The following is a 12,840-nucleotide window of genomic DNA, read 5'->3' as shown; positions in this document are numbered from 1 at the left end:
CGCCCAATTAGGCCGTGGAAAGCCAGCAGTCAATCAGCATGACACCTGTAGTGCCGCACTGTCAATAGGAAAAGAAACAGCCGCTCTGGTGACATGACATAGGCAGAAATCTGTAACCGCTCTGTGCCGGCAGAGAAAGACGCCAGGCAACAGCAGGCAGGTAGGTAGCCGCTATCTGTCTGTTAGTGCTTAGGTACAATTTTTGTTTTTTAAAGTCCCAGATTTACGCTTTAAATTGTGCCATGCATTCCATTGAACATTATTCGTCCTCCTCTCCCCCACCTGAAATGGCTGATAACAGAGAGTACCAGATTGTATTCACCTTTCCTACAGTCAGCCGCTCCCCAGCATGGTGGCTGATAACAGAGAGCTAGAAATATAATGAACCTCATCTGGGATACATTTATTTGTGTTGTTCTAGTGCCTGAGATTGTGGATGGCCGATCCTTCACATCCACTGTGGTCGGTCTGAGTCCGTGGGTTGAGTATGAATTCCGGGTTATCGCCATCAACCAGATTGGAATCGGAGAACCCAGCCCCCCCTCCGACAAGAGGAGAACAGAAGAAGCCCGTGAGTAGCCCCCGTTAATATGGCATAATAATGTACTGGTCAATAATTGATTGCCACTTGACGAGGCTGCCGGTGCTTGCCGGGAGATGGCAGCCACTTATGGAAGTCTGGTCTCTAGTTCACCTTCGATGTCTGTATGAAAGCAGCTTCACAATGAGGAGATAACCCCGAACAAGTGGCAACATCTGCAAATCTGCGAGAAATCAAAAGATGAAAAGTGAACACAATCGCAAGAGAATAACAATGCAGAAGTCTGGACACCGGGGAGGAGAATTTATAAAGTAACACCCTAAGAACAGAGTTTTGCTTCTACACTTTGTATAGCATCCGTTTTTCCCAACTCCACATTGTTATGAAGGGGGTTTTACAAAGGGTTTTACAGGCAAGGACATTGACCCTAAATCAATCATTTATCAGATGTTATAGAACTTCAAAGAGAGAGGTTAAATTACTGTGCAGAATAAAACTTCAGGGAACCCAAGAAAGTCCAGCAAGTGCCAGGACCGTCTCCTAAAGAGGATTCTGCTATTGGTTCATCTCCAGTGCAGAGCTTGCGCAGGAATGGCAGCAGGCAGGAGTCAAGGGAACCTGTACGTACAGGGAGACAAAGGCTTTTGGAGCCTGCCTGGTGTCAGGAAGACAGTAAATAAGCCACTTATCACCAAGAAAAACATCAAGGACAGACTGACATTCTGCAGGAAATGCAGGGATTGGACTGCAGAGGCCAGAGAGGGGGAGGTATAGATATTTTATCAGATGAAGACCCCTTCAAACTGTTTGAAATGTTTGGAAGAATGATTGTCCGGAGAAGAAAAGGTGACGCTGCCATGAGTCCCGTGCCTGACCAGAAGCCAATGTCCAGCTGCCGGGTATAGGGCAGAAATGTGGAGAATAAGGGGCAGAAGACTGGAGAATAAGGGGCGGGAGTGTGGAGAATAAGGGGCGGGAGTGGAGAATGAGGGGCGGGAGTGTGGAGAATGAGGGGCAGGAGTGTGGAGAATGAGGGGCGGGAGTGTGGAGAATGAGGGGCGGGAGTGCGGAGAATGAGGGGCGGGAGTGCGGAGAATGAGGGGCGGGAGTGCGGAGAATGAGGGGCGGGAGTGCGGAGAATGAGGGGCGGGAGTGCGGAGAATGAGGGGCGGGAGTGCGGAGAATGAGGGGCGGGAGTGCGGAGAATGAGGGGCGGGAGTGCGGAGAATGAGGGGCGGGAGTGCGGAGAATGAGGGGCGGGAGTGCGGAGAATGAGGGGCGGGAGTGCGGAGAATGAGGGGCGGGAGTGCGGAGAATGAGGGGCGGGAGTGCGGAGAATGAGGGGCGGGAGTGCGGAGAATGAGGGGCGGGAGTGCGGAGAATGAGGGGCGGGAGTGCGGAGAATGAGGGGCGGGAGTGCGGAGAATGAGGGGCGGGAGTGCGGAGAATGAAGGGCGGGAGTGCGGAGAATGAAGGGCGGGAGTGCGGAGAATGAAGGGCGGGAGTGCGGAGAATGAAGGGCGGGAGTGCGGAGAATGAGGGGCGGGAGTGCGGAGAATGAGGGGCGGGAGTGCGGAGAATGAGGGGCGGGAGTGCGGAGAATGAGGGGCGGGAGTGCGGAGAATGAGGGGCGGGAGTGCGGAGAATGAGGGGCGGGAGTGCGGAGAATGAGGGGCGGGAGTGCGGAGAATGAGGGGCGGGAGTGTGGAGAGTAAGGGGCATGTTTGGAAGAATGATTGTCCGGAGAAGAAAAGGTGACGCTGCCATGAGTCCCGTGCCTGACCAGAAGCCAATGTCCAGCTGCCGGGTATAGGGCAGAAATGTGGAGAATAAGGGGCAGAAGACTTGGAGAATAAGGGGCTGGAGTGTGGAGAATAAAGGGCTGGAGTGTGGAGAATGAGGGGCAGGAGTGCGGAGAATGAGGGGCAGGAGTGTGGAGAATGAGGGGCGGGAGTGTGGAGAATGAGGGGCGGGAGTGTGGAGAATGAGGGGCGGGAGTGTGGAGAATGAGGGGCGGGAGTGTGGAGAATGAGGGGCGGGAGTGTGGAGAATGAGGGGCGGGAGTGTGGAGAATGAGGGGCGGGAGTGTGGAGAATGAGGGGCGGGAGTGTGGAGAATGAGGGGCGGGAGTGTGGAGAATGAGGGGCGGGAGTGTGGAGAATGAGGGGCGGGAGTGTGGAGAATGAGGGGCGGGAGTGTGGAGAATGAGGGGCGGGAGTGTGGAGAATGAGGGGCGGGAGTGTGGAGAATGAGGGGCGGGAGTGTGGAGAATGAGGGGCGGGAGTGTGGAGAATGAGGGGCGGGAGTGTGGAGAATGAGGGGCGGGAGTGTGGAGAATGAGGGGCGGGAGTGTGGAGAATGAGGGGCGGGAGTGTGGAGAATGAGGGGCGGGAGTGTGGAGAATGAGGGGCGGGAGTGTGGAGAATGAGGGGCGGGAGTGTGGAGAATGAGGGGCGGGAGTGTGGAGAATGAGGGGCGGGAGTGTGGAGAATGAGGGGCGGGAGTGTGGAGAATGAGGGGCGGGAGTGTGGAGAATGAGGGGCGGGAGTGTGGAGAATGAGGGGCGGGAGTGTGGAGAATGAGGGGCGGGAGTGTGGAGAGTAAAGGGCAGCGCTGGGAATATTGAGGCATCACAGAAACTTTTTGAATTTGTCAATAAAATGTAACAATGTGCGGAATGTTTATAATTGGGCGTCAGTAACCATAGAAACAGCGACTAAAAGCGCAAAAACACTGAAGAGGCAGAATGTGAAAACCAAAATCTGCTTCATTCTCAGTGGTCTTGGTCACAGTTTGTTTGGAGATTTTTCGTTCCCTCATCCTGTGTGTGAGAAGCTGACCGCGTGCAGACCGGTGTTATCGCATCTTGCACAGGTCTCTGTATTTCGGATGGGACTCAGCTAATCTGCACACAAAATCAGATTATGGATTAACCGTATGATATCCAATTTTTAGAAATACATTGCAATCCTGTAACATGGGAAGTTGTATTTGGTGTTGTTAATTTCTAGTTGTATGAAAGCAGATGCTACGTGGGTGACAATCCAGTTTTTTTTTCTGGAGGAAAATCAGATTATTTTTTTTTTTTATTAATATGGTTGTGTAAACGTTTTCTTATCCTGGAGGGAAAGCAGCAAGAACAGAAGAAAAGAAATGGTGCACAGTGGTCAGTGGTTAGCACTTCAGAATTACAGCACTGGGGTCTTGTGTTCAAATCCCACCCATGACAATACCTGCAAGGAGTTTGTATGTTCTCCCCGTGTTTATATGGGTTTCCTCCTGGATCTCCGGTTTCCTACCACACGCCATAGACTGATAGGGAATGTAGATTGTGAGGCCCTATGGGGACAGTGCAGATAAGGTCTGTAAAGCGCTGCGGAATTAATGGTGCTATATAAGACTTAAATACCGGTAAATAAAGAAAAAGCTGCAATATAATGTTCTACCACTAGATGGAGACAGTATTTAATAATGAGTTTTCATCTATGACACTATGGGGCTCAGGTCCAAGGAACAAGGTGAGTCTTAATGAAGACCCCCGAGAGCTGCGACCATCGGACCCACAATGTAAATTCACTATTTAGTCGCCTGTGGTTGTGGCATAAAAAGCAGTGTCCTGAACTTGGGACCCTTCCGTAATACTGGACTATGAATAAAGTATTTGCTAGTTTTATCCACGGAATTATTATTATTATTAATTACTATAGCGCCATTTATTCCATGGCGCTTTACATGTGAGGAGGGGTATACATAATAAAAATAAAATGAGTAGGATTGAGTATGAGGAATGAGTAAGCTTAATCAAAATGCAACATTACAAATTAAACAAAAGGGGAAGGGAATAGAAACCTATTTGTAAAAGTAAGTACACCCTTATCCCAGTGCACACGACATATTATAGTGTGAAAGCTGGAGCCGCAGTACTACAACTCTCACTCTCTGGTATCTCGCTCCTTTCATTTTTCCTGCTCTTTCCTCTCTGGCAGTTCCCGAGGTGACGCCAGCGAATGTCAGCGGTGGTGGCGGGAGTAAGAGCGAGCTGGTCATCACATGGGAGGTGAGCGCCACCTGCGAGCAGTCGGGGGTTAGGATGCAGGACATTTATCGGTGTGTCCCATGGCTTTATCCAAAACCCCTCCTATGTGATCAATGGGAGCTACATAGGCTGTCACATAAACCGCACACCCCAAAACCTACACATAACATGTCCCTATAGGACCCACAGTCCTCTTGTATATAACCCAAGGCTTGTGGTCCCCTATATATTCATCTAAGGTGTATATTCCCCCATATAATCCCATAGGAGCCATATTCCTCCTATATAACCTATATGTATATCTGCGCTGCGGGTATGATACCAATCCCCCCTAAAATTCACCAAATTGCAGTAATAAAGGGTGCCATATATTACTCCTCACACACACCTTTACCTTTCTGGTGTAATTACAGCAGTGTTCATAAAGCGCTTGTCAAAAGGTCCTGTTGGTTTTCAGATGACTGTATAAAGATGTCCAAACTGTAGCTCCTAGATCGATCCACAATATTTCCAAGACACGGTGAATGGGGTGTTAACCTGTCCCGGCCGGTGACAGTCACCCCTATTCCGTTATGGATAATCCGCTTGCTTAGTTTGCAGTAACACACGCTGGCTATAGTAGCTTGCCGGCGAGGTGCAGTGAAGCTGCAGGACCTCGCGTGACGTCACAAACACGTGATACCTCATGTGATCGGCTTTCAGAGTTTGTACAGGACGCACCATAGACCAAGATTCATCCGACGCGTTTCGGAGTCGGCAGACTCCTTCCTCAGGGATGGTATGGTGCGTAACCTAAGGAGTTTATATAGTGTTACAAAATGAAAGCGTTGTGTTCACTGATTAAATGCAAAAAGTTCGATTTCACTATTGAGACCATTCGGAATGAGCGTGTTCATCTCAAACATCCATCTGCTTTCTTCTTCAAGAGAAGAAAGCAGATGGATATTTGAGATGAACACGCTATATAAACTCCTTAGGTTACGCACCATACCATCCCTGAGGAAGGAGTCTGCCGACTCCGAAACGCGTCGGATGAATCTTGGTCTATGGTGCGTCCTGTACAAACTCTGAAAGCCGATCACATGAGGTATCACGTGTTTGTGACGTCACACGAGGTCCTGCAGCTTCACTGCACCTCGCCGGCAAGCTACTATAGCCAGCGTGTGTTACTGCAAACTAAGCAAGCGGATTATCCATAACGGAATAGGGGTGACTGTCACCGGCCGGGACAGGTTAACACCCCATTCACCGTGTCTTGGAAATATTGTGGATCGATCTAGGAGCTACAGTTTGGACATCTTTATACAGTCATCTGAAAACCAACAGGACCTGTTGACAAGCGCTTTATGAACACTGCTGTAATTACACCAGAAAGGTAAAGGTGTGTGTGAGGAGTAATATATGGTACCCTTTATTACTGCAATTTGGTGAATTTTAGGGGGGATTGGTATCATACCCGCAGCGCAGATATACATATAGGTTACACATTTGGCGTTTTTGCTTATTACTAGGACCAATTGGTAGTTGGGTCCTTATATTTGCTGCAGCAGGCCAGTCCGGATACTTGTTATGCAGCGCCCTTAATTTTAAATTTTGTTTCCTCCTATATAACCCTAGGCTTGTGATCCCTTATATATCCACTTGAGGTGTTTATTCCCCCCATATAATCCTTTAGGTCTCATATTCCTCTTATATATAACCCTAGGCTTGTGGTCCCTTATATATCAACATAAAGTGTCTATTCCCCCATATAATCCCTTAGGACCCACATTCCTACCATATATATCCTTGGAACTCTTGTACGTCTTCATGCTCAACTAGGACCCATATATTGTCCCACATAACCAATAGGCCCCAATATTCACATCATATAATAGATATCTCCATGGACCTATATGTTCCTATATATTTCCCCTATATTTTTTGCCTGAGACTCAGTATTTCCTCTATTCCCCAAAGACCGATATCCTCCATGTCCTTCCCAGGGCACATATTTACCCTGTATATTCCCCTAGGACCAACTTGTGGGCCTTGTGATTTCCGGGGTCTCTGTTCTTCATACTTGATATACTGTCTCTCCAGCCTGTACCAGAGGAGTTCCAGAATGGTGGAGGGTTCGGCTACGTGGTGGCGTTCCGGCCTTTCGGGACTATTAGTTGGATGCAGACGGTGGTGGCGTCGGCGGATTCCTCGCGCTACATTTACCGGAATGAGAGTCTTCCATCGTTCTCCCCGTATGAGGTGAAGGTCGGGGTCTTCAACAACAGAGGAGAGGGTCCCTTCAGCCCCCTTACCGTTGTGTACACAGCGGAGGAAGGTAAGAGCCGGGTCACAGAAAAGGAGCGGATGACTGCAGCGGAATGTATCATCATTACATTGTATCTTCATATTCTGTGATTTGTTACATGCTCAGATCCCACAATATATTATTGTATTGTCAAACTTATATTATTACACGCTGCTGTTATATAACATTATGTTATTATACTGTGCTGTTAAATAACATATTATTACGGTGTTTATATCATCATATTTATACTATTATTCTCCTGTTATATGGCATTATACCATTATATTATTGTTACAGTGTTGCATTATTATGTGGTTTGTTATTTTGTATCATCTTATACTAATGTATATTAACCATTTTCACACTGCAGAGCCAGGTCGGGCCCCGGCAGGCGTCTTTGCTCGCAGTCTCACTGCTTGGGACATTGAGGTGTCCTGGATCGGGGTCCCTGGGACCCTCAGTAAGGGAAGGATCCAGGGATATGAGGTAAGACCCGGGCCGTCCATTATAGGGGGGTCACGCTTCATTTACTGACGGCTGTTAGATATAATCTTATTATTTGTGTCTCAGGTTCGTTACTGGAAACAAAACGAGAAAGAACAAAGTGCTCGGAAGCTGCGGACCCTGGGCAACCAGACCTCCACCAAACTGAGCCACCTCCAAGGGCACACATTGTACTGCTTGAATGTACGGGCGTACAACAGCGCGGGCACCGGCCCCGCCAGTCCGACGGTGAACGTGACAACCAGGAAGCCACGTGAGTGTCGTCCTTGTGATATTGCACCCTGCTCATGTAACAACATGGAGGAATGGCCATGAAAGCGCCATTGTAGCGGTATAATATGGCGCCATTGTAGCAGGATAATACAGCACTATTTTAGCTGTATAATAGGGCATCATTGTAGTGGTATATTCCGGCACCATTGTAGCAGTATAATAGGGCGCCATTGTAGCAGTATAATACGGTGGCATTGTAGCGGTATATTCTAGTGCCATTGTAGCGGTATAATACGGTGGCATTGTAGCGGTATATTCTAGTGCCATTGTAGCGGTATAATACAGTGCCATTGTAGTGGTATATTCTAGTGCCATTGTAGTGGTATAATACGGCGCCATTGTAGCAGGATAATACAGCGCCATTTTAGCTGTATAATAGAGCTGCATTGTAGTGGTATATTCCGGCACCATTGTAGCAGTATAATACGGTGCCATTGTAGCGGTATATTCTAGTGCCATTGTAGCGCTATAATACGGCGCCATTGTAGCTGTATAATACGGCGCCATTGTAGCGGTATATTCCAGTGCCATTGTAGCAGGATAATACAGCGCCATTTTAGCTGTATAATAGGGCTTCATTGTAGTGGTATATTCCGGCACCATTGTAGCAGTATAATAGGGCGCCATTGTAGCGGTAAAATACGGCGCTATAATACGGTGCCATTGTAGCGGTATATTCCAGTGCCATTGTAGCGGTGTAATACGGCGCCATCGTAGCGGTATATTCCAGTGCCATTGTATCGGTATAATACGACGCCATTGTAGCGGTATATTCCAGTGCCATTGTAGCGGTATAATACGGCGCCATTGTTGCGGTATATTCCAGTGCCATTGTAGCGGTATAATACAGCGCCATTGTAGCAGTATATTCCAGTGCCATTGTAGCGGTATAATACGGCGACATTGTAACTGTATATTCCGGCACCATTGTAGCGGTATAATACGGCGCCATTGTAGCTGTATATTTCGGCACCATTGTAGCGGTATAATACAGCGCCATTGTAGCGGTATATTCCGGTGCCATTGTAGCGATATAATACGGTGCCATTGTAGCGGCATAATACGGCACCATTGTAGCGGTATATTCCAGTGCCATTGTAGCAGTATATTCTGGTGCCATTGTAGCGGTATAATATGGCGCCATTGTTACAGCCTTAGTTTGCTGATTTCTGTTTTCTCACTTTAGCCCCAAGTCAGCCGCCGGGAAACATCACCTGGAACTCGTCCAACTCCAAGATCATCCTGAACTGGGACCAGGTGACGGCGCAGGAGGACGAGTCTGAGGTGAAGGGGTACAGGGTGAGTGTCGTGTCGAGCGCCATCTTCGTGGTGCCGCAGCGAATGTTCGGCGCATCACATGACCCTCTTGTCGCAGGTTTTCTATCGGTGGAACAGACAGGGAGGAGCCGCCCTGATCGAGACCAATCAGACGTCTGTGGAGCTGTCACTGCCGTACGATGAGGATTATATCATCGAGATCCGGCCAATCAGCGATGGAGGAGAAGGCAGCAGCAGCGAGCCCATCCGGATCCCCCGGATATCCAGTGAGTGGGCGGTGAGAACAGCAGCACAATAACACCTAGGACAAGTAACATACACCATTGGCGCCATCACCTGGTCCGATCGCTCCATTCCGGGTAGATTCCCTCAATATAATGTTTCCTAATCCACTAAAAACCCATTATTATATTCTCAGGTCTCTCCAGACCCCAAAGTATACTAAATGGAGGGAATGGGTTAAAAGAACACATTATATCACGGTCCTCTCTCTGCCAGCACCCGCCGCTGGTGATCCGTGCCGGTCTGCAGTGATTCCAGCGCTGACATCAATGACGTGTGGCGCCCCCTATGGGAGCCTCCGCGCCAACACCACCCCGGACAGGGGGACAGGCGATGTCATTATTATTGTAATCCCTTCTCGGCATCAAAAGGAAACGGCAAAATGTTTTGGGTTTTCACAAGATTCATTCCAATCAATTCTCCAAAATGTCAAATTAAACAGAATTCAAACTTTTTGGGAAATTCGTAACTTATTTGTTCAGATATGAAGGAGTCATCTCAGCTCACAAATGTCCATCTGTGTAATGGAAAGTTGGGACTTCTTTATTTCAGGATCTCTGCTTGCCGACAGTGAATGGGAGGATTCTTTTCTTCAATCAAAAACTGAAAACTCATCCTGACCTAATTGTTCTCACAGCTGAGGGTTTGTGACAGTGTATCTGGTCTAGACAATCCTCTGTAAGCTAAACACATTCGCCTCAGCACAGATGCACCCCATGATTGTTTGTTACAATGTATCGGTGTGGACTGTCCTCTCTGAGATTAACAAATCCGTACCAATCCCTCTCCGGTCCTGATAGTTTGTTAGAGTGTATCAGTCTGTTTTTTTCTGCTTATATCACAGAGGATTGTCCAGGCTGGATCCTACTGTAACAAACCCTTCGCTGTGAGAAGTAGGAGGTCTGTACATTTTTTCAGCCTCTGGATATAACACAAATTTATCCTCCATGTACTGCAAGTAGAGTATTAGAAATGAAACATAAGTTTTTAGAAACTTACAATAATTCATCTCAGTCTACTTAAAGGGGTCTTCATATACCAATGTTTGTTTAGAAGTGTTTCTAATATAATATTATCATATATTATGATTACACGGCCGGCTGACTGATGGCTCAGTAGCTAAGCCTCCTTCTCTGTAAATGAATCAGCCATTGAAATGAGCCAGCCCCCGACATAGGAAATGCTCTCCTATATATCGCACAAACCGGAGGTGAAGCTACTGATATCAGGAGATGGCGGCACCTGTAATTACACAAGTATTTGAGAAAATTATATCAATTTATATTATTACCACATCTAAAACATTTTTTTTGCCAAAAGTGGAATACCCCTTTAAATCTATCCATTTTCTTCTTCCTATGTGTTGAAAATTCCCTTCATGTATTTAAACATATAATTTCAGTGACCAGTTATCAACGTCCTGAGCAGATTTTCTCTGACCGTGTCCCCATGACAACACTTCCTGCCCAATAGGGATACTTTTATTTTATCATAATATCAAATAGACTAATATCAGTCAGATCTTCCATAGAGCTATAGAAATAAAAGCTGAATCCTGAATAGTTTCTATGAAGCTTAATGAACTTGTAAAATTAAAAAAACCTTATTAACCGTTAATAAATTATAGTGAACTTCATCTAAAGGTAAAACACAAAGTTCTGAGCTTTATGATAAGATTATAGTAACTTACTAAACTTATACTGACCTTATAGTGAATGTATAACCTAATAACATTTTAATAAGACTTTAGGGAAGTTATAACAAACTTAGAATAAAGTTATAAAACTTTTAGTGAACTACATGTAAACTTTTTAATGAACAGCAGTGATCCGACAAGAAGTGTTGTCATGAGGATTCAGACAAGATCTATGACGTCACCTGTTGATGAGAATTCTATATGTCACCCATTTGCCCCTTTGCTTCTTTCCAGATGCCTACGCGCAAGGATCGGGAGCTTCCACGTCAAACGCCTGCACCTTATCCGCCATCAGCACCTTAATGATCTCCCTCACGGCGCGCTCCAGCTTATGACCTTGAGCTTGTAAGACTCCCGGAGACTCCCATCTTGCTCTCGGACGTGCACCAGGAATATCCTCCACACACGATGGCTCCTTACGGAATATCCTGAGATTGCCCTCAGCTTCTGAGCTTCCTCCTCTCCCTGTGGGGAGGATTTTATGCACTGACGACATCTGAAATACGATGTTACCAAAGCAGTTTACATGCCGTATATGCATATTTTTTATTCTTAATATCTAGTGTTTTATAGAGTTTTTTAAGGTTAACATGATGTAGATATCTACGTTTTTTGCTGTAAAATGCTGCAGGTGTCCCATACAACTCTCTTCTCTCCTTCCTTAACGACCCAGGACTAGAATATTTTATACGCCGTCTCTTTATATTTCACATCTCCTGAACCTGCCCCATAGCGGAGGCGTCATGGCCGATGCTCGGTCCCAGATCAGACTCGGAGTGCTGCAGAAATATCATGGGGGTCCAAACTGGTCTGTAAAACGGTTTCTTCCCGGGAAAAAGTTACAAATGGGTAATTATAGCTGGATGTATAATAAACCTGGACCAGGAGTGGAGATGCCAAGGTGTCCGCCATGACGCAAGTTATGAGTTATATGAATTTTTTTTATTTTTCATCTAGATGGGATAGTGTGGAGAGACAGGGAGTGAAGATCTGGATGAACAGTGGTCATCATCTCTATAGACCATAGAGGGGGGGAGAAGATGCCCTTATCATGGTGGACAGGGATTGAGTGGTCCTCTAGACAATCTGGTTATGGATGGTGGGAAGTGTCCATGGTCTCCTACAAAAGGTGGGATCGATTATATTATGCATGGTCGGCATGGGTCCTGAACTTCTGAAGAAGGTGGATCTGATTTTTGGGTTATCCCAAACCAACCTGTAGAAGGTGGATCATTTTTGACTGTAGCTAGAGAGTAATCATTTAGATTATGGATGGTTGAAAGAGTTCCTGATCTTCTGCAGAAGGTGGATCATCCTTGGTAATGAGTAGATATTTGGATTATTGATGGTGGAGAGAGTTCCTGATCTTCTACAGGACGTGGATCATCCTTGGTAATGAGGAGATATTGATTATTGATGGTGGAGAGAGTTCCTGAACTTCTACAGAAGGTGGATCGTCCTTGGTAATGAGGAGATATTGATTATTGATGGTGGAGAGAGTTCCTGATCTTCTACAGAAGGTGGTTCATCCTTGGTAATGAGTAGATATTTGGGTTATTGATGGTGGAGAGAGTTCCTGATCTTCTACAGAAGGTGGTTCATCCTTGGTAATGAGTAGATATTTGGATTATTGATGGTGGAGAGAGTTCCCGATCTTCTACAGAAGGTGGATCATCCTTGGTAATGAGTAGACTTTGATTATTGATGGTGGAGAGCGTTCCTGATCTTCTACAGAAGGTGGATCATCCTTGGTAATGAGTAGATATTGATTATTGATGGTGGAGAGAGTTCCTGATCTTCTACAGAAGGTGGATCATCCTTGGTAATGAGTAGATATTTGGATTATTGATGGTGGAGAGAGTTCCTGATGGATCATCCTTGAATATCGATAATGAGTAGACATTTGGATTATGGATAGTGGGAAGAGTTTCCAGTTTCCT

General features: G+C 46.5%; 1 protein-coding gene across 9 annotated transcripts in view; it reads left to right on the top strand.

Annotated features, from left to right (window-relative positions):
- LOC143787808 (contactin-4-like) overlaps positions 1-11,560 on the top strand; it is a 179,832-nt gene extending 168,272 nt beyond the window's left edge. For 7 of the 9 annotated variants that reach the window (XM_077276876.1, XM_077276878.1, XM_077276882.1 and 4 more), the window contains 8 exons: positions 422-571; positions 4,528-4,598; positions 6,660-6,894; positions 7,238-7,353; positions 7,438-7,624; positions 8,831-8,943; positions 9,020-9,188; positions 11,135-11,560. In XM_077276876.1, the coding sequence (XP_077132991.1) occupies positions 422-571; positions 4,528-4,598; positions 6,660-6,894; positions 7,238-7,353; positions 7,438-7,624; positions 8,831-8,943; positions 9,020-9,188; positions 11,135-11,235 (1,142 nt within the window). In that variant the 3' untranslated portion in view covers positions 11,236-11,560. Of the gene's footprint in view, positions 1-421; positions 572-4,527; positions 4,599-6,659; positions 6,895-7,237; positions 7,354-7,437; positions 7,625-8,830; positions 8,944-9,019; positions 9,200-11,134 lie in introns of all 9 variants that reach the window. The other 2 variants (XM_077276884.1, XM_077276885.1) reach the window with 1 other exon arrangement.
- Positions 11,561-12,840: the final 1,280 nt, after the last annotated feature.

The sequence above is a fragment of the Ranitomeya variabilis genome, chromosome 8 (assembly GCF_051348905.1).
Source record: "Ranitomeya variabilis isolate aRanVar5 chromosome 8, aRanVar5.hap1, whole genome shotgun sequence".
Lineage (NCBI taxonomy): Eukaryota > Metazoa > Chordata > Amphibia > Anura > Dendrobatidae > Ranitomeya > Ranitomeya variabilis.
The sequence above is the reverse complement of the archived record's forward strand: the minus strand, read 5'-3'. Positions and strand labels throughout refer to the sequence as shown.